Source organism: Xyrauchen texanus, chromosome 17 (genome assembly GCF_025860055.1).
Source record: "Xyrauchen texanus isolate HMW12.3.18 chromosome 17, RBS_HiC_50CHRs, whole genome shotgun sequence".
Lineage (NCBI taxonomy): Eukaryota > Metazoa > Chordata > Actinopteri > Cypriniformes > Catostomidae > Xyrauchen > Xyrauchen texanus.
The window spans coordinates 20,253,786-20,271,622 of record NC_068292.1 but is presented as its reverse complement, the minus strand read 5'-3'; the positions used below and the strand labels follow the sequence as shown (position 1 = coordinate 20,271,622).

Below are 17,837 nucleotides of genomic sequence, written 5' to 3'. Positions count from 1 at the left end.
TCTACTGTGTGTGGATTTATATTAATTATATATTTATATTAACTATATATGTTTTTATATATACAGTATATTACCAGTGTTATTCTATTGAAATCTCTTTTTGGAGTGATTTTCTCATTTGGATGAATTCTGAAGTCATTAGTTAATGACATAGAGAGAAACATAATCTGGAGTTAATTCACTCTACTAAAAACAACCAAGCTAAATGTAACTTTTATTGTAATAATAGGTTTTTCTGGTGTTTGTCATAATTTTAATCTATAGAAGTTGCAAAATTCCTGATTTTTTTTATGATAATAAAAACTTTTATTGTTAATAAATAGAAAATACATTTGTAAAAAATCTGTCATCGGTTTAATATAATTCTAATATAAATTTGTGTCTAATATAGAAAATGACAATATTTTAAATGTTCATTAGTTGGCTATTTTGAATGATGTAAACACAGTATAAAAAAAAGAATGAAATTAATGAATGTTAAATTTATATAGCACTTTTTCTGACACTAAACTCAAAGCGCTTCACACAGTGAACAGGGGACTCTCCTCAACCACCACCAGTGTGCAGCATCCACTTGGATGATGCAACAGCAGCCATAGCATGCTCACTATACACCAGCTATTGGTGGAGAGAGTAGAGTTATAGAGCCAATTAATGGATGGCGATTATTAGGAGTTCATGACTGAGAAGGGCCAATATGAGGAATTTTAATGACCACAAAGAGTCAGGACCTCAATTTAACATCTTATCCAAAGGACAGTGCTTTTTTACAGTATTGTGTCCCTGTAACTAAACTGGGGCATTGGGACCCACACAGACTGAGCAGCTCCTGCTGGCCTCAATAATAGCTCTTCCAGCAGAAACCTTAGTTTTCCCCAGGAGGTCTCCTATCCAGGTACTGGCCAGGCTCAATCCTGCTTAGCTTCAGTGGGCAATGGGTCTTGAGCTACAGGGTGATATGGCTGCTGATGACAAATCACTATATATGCTAAAGAGTGGAATATATTAAATGTGCACATCTAATAGTATCACTAGTGGCTGAGCCCCGCTAAAATCTAAATCTTAGAATTTCCCCTGTATCCAAGAAAGAGATTAGAGTTTAACTAAATAATTTATATGCTTTATTATTTGTATTATTATTGTTGTTGTTGCCCGTATGTCACTCACTTCGGCATTGTGTTGACACTAGGGGTCTCTCTTGAGAGCCTCATGCATCTCTGAACTTGAGAAAAGGCCAATGAGAAATTGGCAGACAGAATTTGCATGTCCTGCCCCCGGACATACGGGTATAAAGGGAGCGAAATATGTGTCTGTCCATTCAGAATTTTCTTTTAAAGATGTCTTTCCACCCCTGTGTAGTTCCTGGATGCGGTCAAATTTCTCTCCACTTCTGACGGTCATAAATGCTGCCGCGTGTGCGTGGGCTGCGATCACACGTAGGCAGCGTTTTATGAATGGTTCATGTTCTCAGTGCGAGAACACAGCCATGGCAACTTTGCGGTCATGGCTTTCTTTCCTCACGAGAGAAAGCCACTTAAGCCGTACAGCGGGCTCGGTTTTGCCGGGTAAATCCCCACGAACCACCCGCTCCCCAGCACGCTTGTTTGCTTCCGTTCGGGCTCGAGGTGTGAGCGGCTCACCTCATGGCCAGACTGTTTACTCCCTCAGACCCCGCAAGCTGGATGATGATTTTGCCACTGCATCGGGGTGTCACAGGGGCGTCTGATGCTGATGACTCGACTGGGCTTCCACCTCCGGGTCGGCTCGTCCAGTCTGAGCCTGACACGCAGATGTCCGCTATGCTTGCCCGGACCGCTGTGAGCGAGGGCGGGACTGGAACCCTCTGTCCCCCCTCACCCCTCATGGCTAGACGATTGGTTCCCCGGGTCAGGCCCGGTCACAGCCATGCCCCCCCGGTTCCTTTCTTCCCGGAGTTACATGACGAGTTGAGAAAGCCGTAGAGGGCACCTTTTACTGCCCGAAACCAGCTTCCTCACTCTTCCGTTCTCACTACCCTCGACGGTAGAGCGGCTCCAAGCTGTCTCCGCCCTGCATGCCATCCCCGCCCTGCAATCCACCAGGCCAAAGCTCTTTAAGATCAGCACTTGGTTAGTTCTGTTCCTGATGTGCTGCAGGAACTGCACTCGACGACCGATCTCGCCCCCCGGGGCCACGAAGGTCACCAAGACCTTCAAGATTGGTTCACAGCAGTAGACTTGAAGGACGCATTCTTCCACGTCTCTATCTTGCCTCGACACCGACCCTTTCTACGGTTCACGTTCGACTGCCAGGCGTATCAGTACTCCCCTTCGGCATGTCTCTGTCCCCTCGCGTCCTCATGAAGGTCGCAGAACCCTTGCCCTGCTAGGGGAAGTGGGCATCCGCATACTCAACTACCTCGACAACTGGCTCATCCTGGCCCACTCTTTGTTCAAGCCAGGCACGGCGGTTCCTCTAAACCATTTCCAGAGGCTCCTGGGGCATATGGCATCCTCTGCGGCAGTCGCGCCACTGGGGTTGATGCATATGAAACCGCTTCAGCACTAGCTCCAGACTTGAGTCCCGAGATGGGCATGGCACCATGGCATGCACCGCGTGTTTATCACCCCCCCCCTGCCACCAGGTGTAAACCCTGGACAGACCTCTGTTTTCTACAGACAGGAGTCCTCTTACAGCAGGTGTCCCGATGCGTTCTGGTCACCACAGACTCCTCCAAACAGGTTTGGGGTGCCGTGTGCAACGGGAAAGGGCCCCCGCTGCTTTGGCACATCAACTGCCTAGAGTTGCTGGCTGTATTTCTTGCACTACGGAGGTTCCTCCCACTAATTGGGGCAAGCACGTCTTGATCCGTTCAGACAACACCACCACTTCAGCCTTTTTCTTCTCTGTGTCCGGTGTGCGCTTTGCGTACTTATGTGGACCACATGCAGAGCTTTAAATGTTCTGAGCAGCTCTTTTGTCTGCTTTGGTGGACAGCGGAAAAGGAACACCGTCTCCAAACTGAGGCTTTCCCACTGGGTCATTGATGCAATAGCATTGGCCTATCACACCCAAGCCGTGCCCCTCCCCTTACCGGTTCGAGCACACTCTACGAGAAGTGTGGCATCCTCGTGGGCACTGGCCAATGGCACCTCCCTAGCAGACATATGCAGAGCAGCGGGCTGGGCAACACCCAATACCTTTATGAGATTTTACAATCTCAGGGCTGAGTCGGTCTCTTCCCATGTTTTCTCAGGTCCGAGCAGATAACTCAGTAAAGCGGAACAACTGACCAGGTGTACTGCTTGCACCTAGCGCCTTTCCCCTCCACTGAGGCGATCATGTGTGCTCTTATCCCAGGAGATCCCACTTACTCAGCTCCCTGGATGACTCCTCCCTAGCCCTCTGGTCCGCAAATTCAGCGGAGGAATTCCCCGACCAGACCCACCAGAAACTACTCTGTACTGGAATAGGTGCTCCACAGGACATGGAGGACACATATGGAGTTGGGGAGGTCGTTCCACCAGAGGCATAATGAAGCCGAAAGTCAGAGAAAGTTTTTTTGCTTTGTGTTGGTATGACAAGGTACCTCTCGTTTGCATACTCAGGCTTCTGGTGGGAACGTAGCTCTGCAGGAATGATTGTAGGTGAGCTGGAGCAGACCCGGTGACTGTTCTGTATGCCAGCATTTGAAACTTGAACTTGATACATGCGGTTTTTACTCATGCTGTGGTGAACGCTGGGAACCTGACATCACATCTTGGTTTTAGCCACTGAAAATTCTTTAAGTTGTCCCAACACAAATGGATGACGTGAACTTCAATTTTACACATTTAAATTGATTGCACACAATGAAAATAAGTTGTGACACGAATTCAAGAATAGTGTGGCATTAGCTCATTTTAAGTAACTTGATTTAACGAGGAGCAAAGAATTATATTTTGGGTGTACAGTAGTTAACTGTAAAATATACAGACACCAAAATGACATCCTTTAATGCCTGAAACATGGTCAATGCAAATTTTCAACAAATAATATAAAAATTATTCAAACGATCAGACTGTATTCGCTTATGAAATGCAGGGGACTTCATGAATGCTATGATAAAATGTTCTCCTAACAACAGCTGCTTATAATGAAGCATTCATAATTAGCAGGACACAACCCGTTTATGGTTTTGCCCCCATTTTCTGCATAATTAATATGGAAGAGTTTAATGGCCAAAGAACACTCAGAAAGGATTTTGCATTGACAGATGCTATTACAGTTCTTGCACGTACAGAGCAATGAACACCATACTTAATTTGACCAACGTGGGAAGAATGTTTTTCCTCACATTTTTGCCATTGTATTTTTGCACACCTGTCAAAAGTTCTGTTGGAAACACTAAGCAACAAGGAAAAATGTATACATGGAACACTGATCTTAACAGGTGCATTGTTGAGTGATTCATGCAAAGGTCTGTGAGCATTTACAGTTTTCACAGGAGCAATATTAAGAACAGTCTATAACATTAAAAACAGTAACCTCTCATTTGCATATGTATAATAAAGCGTAGGCCATTTCAACACCTTCTTGTCTCTGTGCAACAGTATGCGCCTCTACAAACTGGATTAGCTTTTCCTGAACACGGCACCCAGTCAGCAAGGCACTGTGGGCGACTTCTAAGAGATGTGACACTGAAGATGTGGCGCATTCACAAACACTTTCTAGAACAGTAAGAAATTAGAGTTTCCAGACATATTAAAGGCAATTCTTCTCGTTTAAATGTGGAATTATGAAATCTTGCTCTTGCTCTCTCAATTTCATTATATTTCTGTTGCAAAACATCTCTGTTTTGAATGTTCTCTCGACTTCTCTTTATCTCCCTCCCTTCATTTCCCTCACTCACTCTCTCTCTCTCTCTCTCTCTCTCTCTCTCTCTCTCTGATATTCAGTGCGTGGGTTGAGGCAGCTCACTCTCTCTTAGAATAGCATTGCAGTAGTTCAGAATTGTATAGAAGGAGAAAGACAATGATAGATAGATAGGATGTATTGACCTTATTCTCTCCCCTAAACCTGTAGCCTATGTCACAAAGCAGGATTAAGCAGCTAGCTAGATAAATTTAAGCTTAGTTTAAGCAAACCCTGAATTTTCAGTACCAGTAAAGTAGCTTTCATAGGGGTTCTTCGCCATAGTAACATACACAAATCAGCTAACCTGCTCCGGGGCAGGTCATGTTCCGATCAGAGATCTCATCCAATTTCTGGACCAATCAGCTGTGAGCAAAGTGAAAGTCACTCCCCCTGTATCTCTCACTCCAATTTAAAGTGCACTTCAACAAGACATTTTTATAAATGTACAAAATAAGCTATTTATGATCATTATTTATTGCAAGAAATAGATTTTGGCATTTGTTTAAAGACAATAATTTTCCCACACTGGCCATAAAATATGAATAAATAAACTTAAAATAATCATATAATTTCAAGTAAGATATTAATACAATATCAATAATGATCGAATAAAATATAAAAACGTAGTCACTTCACGATATACTGTAGATATACCAGAAATGTGTGATGTCTAATAGTATTAAATTATATTAAGTTAGTAATTTAAATTAATACTAAAGCTTTTCATTTCAATTTTTTACATTCTAAATCAAGATATTAAACTTTTAAAATTACAAGCCTGAATGTTGTGGACCTATACAAAGTTACTTTCACATCAATATATTATCTATTTTAATATTTTCTTCACATTCAGCAGCAGTAATGTTTCTTCTTGCTGTGTAAATGCTTTTAAATTATTTAACATTTACAAGTCATACTTAGTGCTGTGTGAATGTATGATAATTATTCATGATTTAATTGTGATTATTCGTGTGTAAATGTGTTTTGATTGATCATGGGTTAGTGTTATAACTGTTGTAACTGTATTCTTATAATTTATCATAATTTTCATAAATATCTGCAGCGGAGAAGTAAATCTCGCTTCATTCATGTGAACGTGCTAGTAAACTCATCATAACCTCGGGATCAAGCTCTGAATTGATAGAGAAAGTTGGTAACGAGTGATTCAGGGACCTGGTTGGTTTTGGTGAGTTTTGTCAAACCAAAACCAATCCTGGAATCCAGAATTTGTTCAGCTTTTTTTGAGATACATGGCACAGATTTTCTCTTGAAAGAGAAAGAGATGGCCCTTTCCTTCATACCACTGTGACATACCACCTCACTCTGTACTGTTGACAGTACAGAGTGAGGTGGTATGACAGTAGCAGTCCTTGACATCCCAAATCTTATGCATCTGCACCACCCTCTCACATACAAACAATCAGTATTCACCCAATGTATTGCTTTGTTCTTGTTAAAAGGCTTGTCTGGAGCCCATACTATAAAATGAATGCAATGAGAATAAACAAAAAAGCCATTGTGTGTGCATAATGGACCACGTTCAGCTCTAGATCTAAAGGCATTACAAGGCAGAGCATGTAATTATCACATCGGACAGAATGAAAGAGAGTGTATAGGAGAGAGACTGTGGTAAAGACAAGCAAGACTTTTGTCATAGCAGTCCCAAAAAGTCTGACTTCATAAGTAAAATATGTTGCAAACCAGTAAAATGCCAGTTGCCATTTGAATGGCTGTGGGGAAATCTGCTGTTCTTGGTACACCTTGATAGCACATATCCTTTTATTGCAGGTCAATTTTGCAAACAAAACTATCCAAAACAATTAGCTTTTTGTCAAATATCCTGGAAAATGTTGTAATGAATGCTACCAATCGAACCCTATTAAAAGATACAATCCATACTGAATCAACATCATTTCTAGTGAACAAACAAATAAATGATTAACAGTGGAAGCCTAGTGGAACTAAGAAAAATTGTTTTTGAAACAATGTGCAAGGAAAGAATAACCTCAACGTTTGCCTTTCAAGAAGTCATACTATTGTCTCACAATTGTTTTTAAAGATAGTGCCCAAATATGTGATGTGTAGGCCACCATCAGGCATTATAGGGCACATTGGAGTTTCATGGATCCTGTCAAATTATTAGTCAATGTAATATAAGGCAACGTAAACAAACATTAAACATCATACCTGTACAGACACACACAGAATGAAACGCAGTTCAGTACACTGCGCAACCAAACAAGCAAATCCGACTTTTGTTGGTCTTGCTACAGCGCAACACTCCTTAGATAAGAGGGTTTGATCCATTTCTGATAACACAAAGATTGTTTACGCATTAAGAGACTATGACCATCGTGTATCAGCGTGTCTCATGCGGATTGAGGACTTGAAATTTGCACGAGGGTAAGTAGGTGTACATGACAACCAGCGAGAGAGCAATGAATCGCACGAAGGTGATGTGTAGCCACTTTACACTTGCATATGTTACAGATATTTCTCTGGGCGCTTGCTAATTTACTGAAAACATAAAATGATCCCACTTACGCATTTTAACCACTAACCCCCCTCCCCCCGCAACCAGGAACAGCTCAGTAAACTTAACTGAGAATAGAATGCTATAGAACAAAACATTTGCATAATAACATAGGGAACGATTGATTAGACAATTAGATGACATGCATGCAGCAGTACAGTCCAACTTAGGTGATTTACCTGTACAGAATTCTGTTGAGCCTCACGACACCACCGATCTCACATCACATTCAAGCTTGAGCGACGACGATGGCTGTTATTTCCAAAGTGTTGCAGCACAACCTTACTGATGTTAGTCTTGTCTTTTGTCAGCAAAACAATAATTAGTAACTAATATCTTTCCAGGATTTCTTTCACCTACCTCAGTTGTTTCCATGTTTGTACTACAGACAAAGCATACATTTTCTTTACCTATGCAACAGATCTTGCAATTTGATTTCAACTGTTTTGCTTGTATATAGTACTGAGAAAGTGTTCCAGGTAAGTTAACCGCTGCCTAAGTTACCAAATGCGTCCTTGATATACTTTTGATAACGGTCAGTATAACGGTTGGCAAAGGTGGAACAAAAACGCCTGTTGCCATTAATGTCTTTTCACGTTAATTCTCTCTGAAACGACATGCGAGTGTTGCTCTTTCACGTTGTTGTTAATCGACGCCGCCTGCAAAGTGTGCACACAAGAACATTCCGACCCTGTCACGAAACACCGGTGGAATGAGGCAGGTGGTCTCACAGAGGTCCGCTGCGCTGAAAAGTGCATTTATTGTGTTTCACGAGACGCTGACGATGTTGACTCCCGACCGCTTCAAGTGTTTCTTTTCTCAAACTACTTCTTATCTTAACATGAATATGGCTGGCTAAACATATTGAGGTTATGGTCACACCGATCGGTTGCCATGGCAACAGTGTCATTTTGTTTGTGACTCTAATCATTTTGATGCCTTTCCCTTCAAGATTCAGATAATTGGTTGTAGAAGACGAAATAATCACAATTGCTAAGTGTTAATGGTCGTGACTGATTTCGTAAACAAAATGCAACGTATTAAAAAAAGATAAACGGGTGGGGGGGAAAAACCCCGGCATGATGACACTGCCCAAGCCCATGGTAAAAGCTTCACGTTATACTTTAAATATACAAGAGTCTACTGATTTTATGTTTTACTTGTAGATGCTTTTAGGGTAATTCTCGACACAAACTGTAATCACAGTATCCGATTCTCTCGTGCATAAAGTGTAACATATTTACAATAATAAAAACTTTGTATTTTAGGTAGGAGAACATAATCACTACACAATTATTGCCAACCTGCTATAAAATACATCTATGCAAATAGGCTGAAATGCATAATAAGATCAGCACATATTTCTATTTTTAATGTACACATAATCTACTCATAAATCACCTCCATTATTACAGCAAATATAAAATTACTCTTCTGCGACTGCACATAGTCCATAAATACATCGTCAGATTCTGTGGATAATCAGCGCCTGTCTAATCGACAGCCGTCAATTGCCATTTCAGCACCATGGAGAGCGATGCAATCAGCTCATCATGCATGTATACCCTACCGCACAGTACATAATCCGTGGAGGTCATGAAATATTTACCACTTGGTGGTATGACACATTAATTTCAAGAATGAAATGGCAAGCTGTTTTGTGGACTAAAGTTCTTTTTAGGCCCATGTTTAAAGTGTGCATCTGACAAATTTGAAACTCGTTTATATATAGCTCTGGAAAAAATTAAGACCACAGCAAAATTATCAGTTTCTCTGGATTTACCATTTATAGATATGTGTTTGAGTAAAATTAACATTTTTGTTTTACTCTAAAATGACAAAATATCTCCCAAATTCCAAATAAATATTTGCTGAAAATGTCAACTGTTCAAAATAAAACAAAAGATACTGGAATAATGCAAAGAAAACAAGTTAATATTAATTTTTAAACAACACAATACAAATGTTTTAACTTAGAAAGAGTTCAGAAATCAATATTTGGTGGAATAACCCTGATTTACAATCACAGCTTCCATGCATCTTGGCATGCTCTCTACCAGTTTTTCACATTGCTGTTGGGTGAATTTATACTACTCCTGGCACAAAAATTCAAGCAGCTCGGCTTTGTTTGATGGCTTGTGGCCATCCATTTTCCTCTTGATCATATTCCAGAGGTTTTCAAAGTGGGTCAGGTCTGGAGATTGGGCTGGTCATGACAGGGTCTTGATCCGGTGGTCCTCCATCCACATATTAAGTGACATGGCTGTGTGGCATGGAGCATTGTCCTGCTGGAAAAAACAATTCTCAAGTTGTGGAAAGTTATAAGAGCAGATGGAAGCAAGTTTTCTTCCAGGATAACCTTTTACATTGCTTGATTAATGCATCCTTCACAAAGAGGAATCTGCCCGATTCCAGCCTTGCTGAAGCACCCCCAGATCATCAGGATGACAGTATTTTTAATTGGAATTTGGGAAAAATGTTGTCAGTAGTTTATAGTATAAAACAACAAATTTTATTTACTCAAACACATACCTAGAAATAGTAAATCCAGTGAAACTGATAATGTTGCAGTGGTCTCTTAAATAATTTTTTCAGAGCTGTGTACTGTATATGCTTGGAGTCTTTCGACTGTTGTACTGCAAGCTCACATACCCCCTCCCCTCTTCGGCTTTCCTTCCTACAGACAGCAATTAGCAGCATGCACCAAGCTATTCCGATACAAGTGGGTGGGCTGCTTTTTCGGCCGCTCAGGAAACCTGCGACGAGAACCATTCATCCGTTCATATCCATTCAAATTACAAGTCTGCGATACGCTGTTTGAGTTAAACATTTTTAAGGGGTAACATACACTGAATGGGTCTCATTCTCATACAATGCTTAAACAGAAAATATTGCTGTTGATCCTGTTTGTGGCCTGCACAGCAAGACGACAATGAAACCACTGGGTGGACAAGAATGCACCTAATAAGACAACAGATCATATTGCCTACAGTTAATCTCAACCTTCATTATAATTTTTTTCTAGCAAATAAAAATGTTAATTCCTGCATTTACAAACATGTATTTTAAATTCAAGGATCCTCCATAGTCTAACTTTTCTTGCCCAGCTATACTCCAGATGAACTCAAAGCAAGATGCATGCACACACAAGGACAGAATAAAACAGATTTTCCTTTAACACAATTATAATAAAAAAAAATATATATATATATATATATATATATATATATATATATCTCCCTAAAATTCCTTTATTTTTTTTATTTAAATAACTTAAAATGGTCACAAAAATGCCCTACTGCTCACCCACAAGCTTTTAAGTAAGGGCAAACAGTCGCTGAAAGCACATCCTGCCTAATGTTCAGAGCAATTTGTTGGAGAACTGACGCCCAGAACTGAAGTCTATCGGAGAAGATTTCTTAACAGACTTTTGATCGAGAGACCAGCAGTGCTAGAGAAAAGTGCAGCTGTGATCATATAAAAAGGGAGGGTTAATGTTCTTTTTGACAATATAACATCAAAACTAAAAATGGTTCTGAAACAAATTTAAAAATGGAAAAACATTGCGTGACCTCTATATTTTTGAAATGGTTCAACAGCATGATGAACTAGTTGGTTGCCCCCTTACTCTTACCCCAACTGGTCTTACGGCTTCAACTCATGCACCAAAGTGTCTGGAAAATTTAGCTATTCACTTGAAATGGAGAACAAGGCCTTTTGCACAGTGGCCAAAGAAAAATAAATTAAAAGTTAGTAAAAAAAATTGACAATAATACCACACAAATATGCACTCACAAAAAAACAAAAAAAAAACGCAAGAGTAAAAAAAAGAAAAGACAAGTGATATTTCACGGGTTATATTCAGACCACATTTTAACCATCCCCTCTGTTATTCCTGATCTTATATATATATCTTACTCAAAAACACAGCAATCATACCCAGGGCCAGGTACTATTCTTCAATAATCCCCTGAATTAAACCTCATCTCTCATCTGTAATTTAGCAGTCCAATGAAATAGGACAGAATTACAGTAATTGACCGGTCACACCTGAAATCTAAATATAATATAACTTCTGTGCAAAACAACTTGTTAGAAAGGCTGTGCTGGCTGTACACCCCAGCAGAACAGGGGGGTACAGGAAACTGTAGCATTCACTGATAGTCAAAATGTCATTACATAATTCTAGAGGCCACAAATAATATTAAACAAAAACCTTTACTATTGTATTCATAATCTGAATGATTGTAACATTTTGAAAACACAGATGAAACTCCAGTTGTGAGTGAAAAAGAGAATTGTCACAAGGACAGTTCAAGTCCTGAGAGTAAGTTCAAAGAAACAAGCAAAGGAGTGTTCGGGTAGGATCATGGCAAAATGAATGTGCTATCCTAAAATAGAAAGACAATTTAAGGAGGGGAAAAGGTGTTCTGAACAACTCAATATTTATATACACACAAAAATACTGATTCACTCTTTTATAGCCGCCTCAAAGCTCGTTTTTTATCTGTTTTCTTCTTTGCGACTATATTACTATTGTTACTACTTGTGCTGCTGTTATTCGAGCTGTTGGTCCCAGTGCCCGCTGTTACCAAACCAGCCCCTGCCACACGTTTGTTTGGATCTCCTGCATGTTTCTTGGGTTGAGGTCCATCAGCAGGCTCCTGAGGGGCCCCCGATGTGCCTCCCATAGCATGGATTTCTGTCAGGAGGCGAGCACGGGATGCATACTCCTTATAGTCCTCCAAAAGTAACCTCCCAGCCTCCTCATTCAGGGCTGACTCTGGGTTAGGATGGATCATAAGGCACTTGATGGTCTGTGAAATACAAATTAGAGGTTTTAAATAAATCTTTGTGCATATTCAGCAAAGACACTTAGGGAATCAAAGATTTCAATATTGGAAAGATGCGAAGATCACAAAATTTTCTCGATTCCATGGCCACATCTAGCCTTGACTGAAAGTGTTGTAACTGTTGTAGAGCAAAGCTACTCTGAAATATCAATAGTGGGCTGGGAAGATTCAACTCATATCAAGCTTTATTGGCAAGATAAACATAAGCGTACCATGTCAAGGTATTATTATACACTATACATTCAGATATAAAACACATTGAATGTTGCAGTTTCATTTCTTAAAGTTTACAATCTCAAAACTATTATTTTCTCTGGCTGCCTTTCTTTCTCTATTGCTCACACGCTGGGTCTCTCTCACGAAGTTTCGCTTCTGACATTGGTTCAGCTGACAGCGAGAGAGCATTTTCAGCGATGCAAAGAGATACAACAGCATGTCCATATCTCTCCCACACCTGGTTCACCCCTTGCAGATGTCTCCATTCTCTGTAGAGTAAATCCGCTCCAGTATTTATGCACTACAGGTATAAATCACCAGTTTCATCAAGATACAAACGATCAATTCTCTTAGCTAGCGATCCAGTGTTTGCAATACCCATGCCTACTGATGTGATTTTGATTTAGGGGCTTGAGACCAATATGAAAGGATATTAGTGGCTATTTTTATAATAATATAAACAATCAAGTAACACACATATGATCCTCAATGTTCATCAATATTCAAACCAAATAACAGCCAGTTTTGATTGAAGTTACTGCAGTCAAAATAAAATGAACTTAATGACATAATTGTAGAAGTATTATACTACAATTACATTATTTTTATTTACATATCCTTTCTCAAACATTAGCTTATGAACTGCAGTGGTAGAGATGGGGTCCCTTTCTTCCAGTTATCTTCCATGGGTCTTGTTCATATAAGATCAACATTAAATCATATTTGGCCTTATATCAGTCTCAGCAATTGCACTTTGGAAACTGAAAAGATATGTTTACAATCAGCGTTTGTGCGATCCCTTCTTGAAAAATTCAAATCTACCAACAGCAGCTGCAGTGTGAATGAGTCTAAATAGAGCAGATGAAATAACAAATGACGGATATCCATGAAATATCATAAATCATGTCAAACCATGTGTTTTTCCTGATCCACCAATCTGGAATTAAAATATGCCCAAACCTACAATAATCTTTTTGAAACAACTTCAGCGAAGCACCCATATAGAGCAGTTCTTTTCTGCGCTGTCAATAGAACCCGGGAGTGCTAGAGCAGAGCATTTGCTTTTAAAATGTAACTTCATCTATGTGTTAGTGTTTTTTTTCCGTGGCTGCTACTGCTTAGAGGGCTAGGCTGCTGCATCGCCTGGCACTTACTTCACACTTCAATAGAAATGCATACAGACATGGCTGATGTGTAAAAATAATACACATACATTTTTTACGCGTTGCATTGCAATGTTGGTTATTTGATTGATGCATCAATCCAGATCAGATGAATCGTTACACCGCTGTTATGCACAGGATATGCGTTGCACGTAATTAATAAGTGTGTGTATTGCTCCACACAATCAGTTCTCTGCTAGGATGTGCAGTCAAGTAAAGCATGTACCTTCTGAAATTTTTGTTGAAACCTAAAAGTATGCCACTGCTTTAATGTAGGGATGGGCTTTGAGTAATTATCTTGTAGAGTAAACATGGCAGGTTCCATTATGACAACTTGTCACAAAAGCTAAACGTCAGTGTCTAATGTGTATCACGGTTTATGACTTTTTTGCAACATGTTACTCAACCTAGATCACTTGCAAAGTAAATCAGGTTGGCTTGGTAGACAAAAATACTTTTCATTAATAGCCACTAATGGGTATGAATAATGATTTAGGTTCTTGAGTGTGAAAAATTATTTAACAGTAAATTGTGAACTAATTCACATTACCGCAACTTGTTATTTATGAAACACATACTAACAATACCTTAGGAGACTTACATGGTCAAGAAGCTTTTATGATTATTAAATGCCAATTCTGATGATTTATCCTTGTCAATCAAATAGACAAACCTATATATAAACTGTTTGGGTTAATCTGAAACACACACAAAAAACAAAGTGTGAAATACCATAGAAATACCTAAAGCCTCACCTAAATTGACATGCAAGTTTATGTAAAGTTAAAATTAATTTGAATTGTTTTCTCAAACATATCAGCTCCTGTTTTTTTGGCCAAAGTTCTGTATAGCTATAACGATAAATGGACATGCACCGGAAATTTGTTTAAAAACTTGAAAAAATTTCTTGATTTTATGATATTGTTTTTATTATGTGACCTGAATGAAATCAGTTTTTCATGAAAATTACCCACCAAAACTGCAATAAAGTTTAAGTTGATCTCAAAAACTTTATAATTTGCCAGAGAAAAAACAAGGAATGCCTTAGAAAGTCATTCACCTTAATGAGTAATGCCAAGTAAAAATGAACGATACCCTAAATCTTTGGTTATAATTAAGGCAATATTTCAAAGAACTATAGCTATATGATGCATTTTCAGTTCAGCCTGTCATGCTACTTACAAGCAATACATGTCTCAGGCCCAGCTCTGCCTTCCAGTCTCTCTTCAGTACATTGACACAGATTTCACCCTTGTGCCCAACATTAGGATGGAAAATCTTAGTCAGAAAATAGCCTCTGGGCGGTGCAGCAGGGAAATCCTTCCCAAGGACTAAACGCATCCGGAACACCCCTCCGGCATAAGGAGTTCCTTCTGTTGTACAAAAGGAGAATAAGAAATTGATATGGGCCATGCCAATCCTACTGCAACAAAGTTATAGGAACACAAGGTGAAACAACTACCAATATCATTTCACTTCTTACCGGGGCCCTCAATAGCAGTGTGAAGTTCTGTGATATCCTCTTCGCTGGGGTAGACTTTGATGCCCTCTGGAGGGTCTGCTGCCAGGGCAGAAACCTCTTTATAGACAAGTCTCAACACTTGCGGAGGCAAGTTCTCCACATTCGAATTCTACACACACACACACACACACAAGTAATTGTGAGTGTCACACCCTTCATATACAGCACTGATTGTGTTACAAACTTGACATCTTCTTGTAAAATCACAGATAACGTGATGGGCAACATCAGTACATTAGTGCCATAGGAGTAACTAGACCCCCTAAAATTTATCTTAGCCCCCCTAAAAATCTGTGACTTTGCAATCAGCACGAAAGTGTTTAAAACAGCTTCAGCCACAATGCTGCACTTGTTTAAAGCATTTTGGTGGCTTTTCTTGCCTGTAAAGATTCAAAGTCAAATTTAAAGAAGCATTTGAAGATATGTTTGCATGTTTTCTTAACTTTAACTTATTTCCTGATGAACACATTTGAAATATTATTTGAATTATCACTGTGTATAATTGAACCATGTGTCACAATGTGTTTGGAAGGTTTTGTCCATCAAACTTATATTCATGATGTAATCCAATTGCATTAGTGGTGTAAAAAGATTTAGTTTTGTTAATTGCTTTGTAATTTGCTTCAGAATGCCTTTTTGCTTTAAAGATATCTTTGAGGCTGTTTTTGTGACATTAATTCCCAAACATAATTTGTCTGATCTCTTACCACACAAGGATGGCATTTGTGAAATTGCATGACCTTTGTGTAACATGCCCCGGGAACCTGTCCATATTTCTAGAAACTTGGCAACAAAAGCAAGTGACATCAAATAAATGAGTTAGGTTGGAAGTAATCTAAAAGTAAGGATTTAAGTGTGATTATGTTAATGGTCGCAAATCAGTTCACGATTACAATTCTGAAGTAATTTGCCCAGCACTGTATATATATATATATATATATATATTATTACCAGGGTTATTCTATTGAAATTTTCTCTTTTGAACACATTCAAAAGACTCGAGTTATGAGAAAATGACATACAGAGAACAAAATCTGGAGTTAATTCAATCTACTAAAAAACAACCAATATTTATTTACATACAACCAATAATCATTATAATAGTTTTTTGTGGTGTTTGATATAACTTTAATTTATAGAAGCTGCTAAATTATTTACTGTTATAAACACTTTTTTAAATTAAATTTTTTTTGTTGTTGCAAAAATATTAAAAATATTTGAATGGTTTCAGTTTTTTTTTTATAACTTTGTGCGTTTATATATTTTTTTTAAAAAGACAATCTTCTGAATGTATAGTTTGCTTGAATGATGTGAACAATAATAAAAAATAAAAAAAACACCATCTATGCTAAAGAGTGGAATACATTAAATGTGCACATTTAATAATGTCATTGAGGCTGAGCCCCCCTAAGATCGAAATCCTAGAGTCGCCCGATTCTTAAAAATGGCAAAGATCTGAAAATAAACTTGTTCGTGTTGATAATTTCCCCGACTACTTCGGTGAAGTGCAAATGACCATCGAAAGTTCCCAAGTGAGCTTGTAACTATTGGTATAAGACTGTATGGCGGAGCTCGCAGTGGCATACTATACTACTCTTTTTACGTCTGACATATCTGTCTATGGCAAATACTATAGTAGTATTCCATTCCGAACTCAGCATAGGACAATCTGGGTTCTATTCTGTTAACACAAAGCCGTAATCAGGACATATATATATATATATACACACACACACACACATTTATTTATTTTTAAATTATGAATAAAACAAATAAGAAAAAGTTACAGCTCAAACAAGCTAGCATCTGGCAGACAAGCTAGGTTTATTTCACAAGCTAAACTGTTTTAAAGGTACGGCCATAAACTGAAACTCTATTTTCTTAGATCAACAAAATCATTTGAATTTCCAGAAAAATCATCGCACAGAATATACATACCATTTCCAGCTGTGTGAAGCACACAGACAGATAGCCAGTGAATTTGTCCCAGATGAAAAAAAATAAATAAATAAAAACTAAGAAGACTAGATAGATCCGGCGATCAATGTCAAGTTCGATTGAGAACAGCTATAACGAAAAATTATAAACTATCAAAATTGTACAGTATATGAAGACCCTTAACTACTTACAGTATCCTACAATTCAAAATCATTTTCGGTCCGATTGCTAGTATTGCTATCAAATCAAGCTAAGCTAACGGTAGGCTTGCTGAGCAATTTCAATATATGGCTGTTTTCCAGAGTTTTTCTTCGTGAAATTACTGGCCGACGTTGTCCTCAGATAAAATATGCCGTGTAAAGGTTTTCAGTCCAAAAAATTGCCAATTTCGTCTCTGATAAAGTTGATTTGGCCGATAGCTTAGTGCCACTGCTACTGTAGCCAGTTATCAGCTAGCAGTCTTTGACACAGGAACAAAAATACCAATTCTTCAACCAAGCGCTTCGAATGCGCTTCAACCAATCAGAATCTGAGAAAGGCTGCACATGCCAAACAATCAAATCAGGATAACCAATCAAAAGCTGAGGATGCACTGACGTAGATGACCATGGAAACCTCACGGACCAGAGAAAGTTGAGAATGCGAAAAACGCTTCTTGGTAATAGGTGCGTTTGAATAACTCATGCCCTCCCAAAGGCAGGGACAAATGTATTTCAATGGAGGAACCAATGAAAACT

The 17,837-nt window shown here is 38.9% G+C and overlaps 2 protein-coding genes across 5 annotated transcripts in view; both read right to left on the bottom strand.

Moving 5' to 3' along the window:
- The window catches only part of LOC127657876 (protein shisa-7), a 37,276-nt gene extending 29,220 nt beyond the window's left edge, over window positions 1–8,056 (bottom strand). For all 3 annotated transcript variants that reach the window (XM_052146829.1, XM_052146830.1, XM_052146831.1), the window contains exon 1: window positions 7,588–8,056. The gene's annotated coding sequence lies outside the window, so the exon portion shown is untranslated. The remainder of the gene's footprint in view (window positions 1–7,587) is intronic.
- A 1,204-nt stretch (window positions 8,057–9,260) lies between these two features.
- Window positions 9,261–17,547, bottom strand: ube2s (ubiquitin-conjugating enzyme E2S). Of its 2 annotated transcripts, XR_007972358.1 has the most exons (5): window positions 17,101–17,547; window positions 15,124–15,271; window positions 14,823–15,013; window positions 10,061–12,225; window positions 9,261–9,693 (listed from the first exon to the last, which is right to left on the bottom strand). XR_007972358.1 is itself a non-coding variant. In XM_052147193.1 (4 exons), exons 1-4 carry the CDS (start codon window positions 17,101–17,103, stop codon window positions 11,887–11,889), a joined length of 681 nt encoding a protein of 226 aa, XP_052003153.1. In that variant the 5' UTR covers window positions 17,104–17,547; the 3' UTR covers window positions 9,261–11,886. The 2 variants fall into 2 exon arrangements, 1 of the variants encoding a protein (XP_052003153.1); XM_052147193.1 differs by having other exon boundaries at window positions 9,261–12,225.
- Window positions 17,548–17,837: the final 290 nt, after the last annotated feature.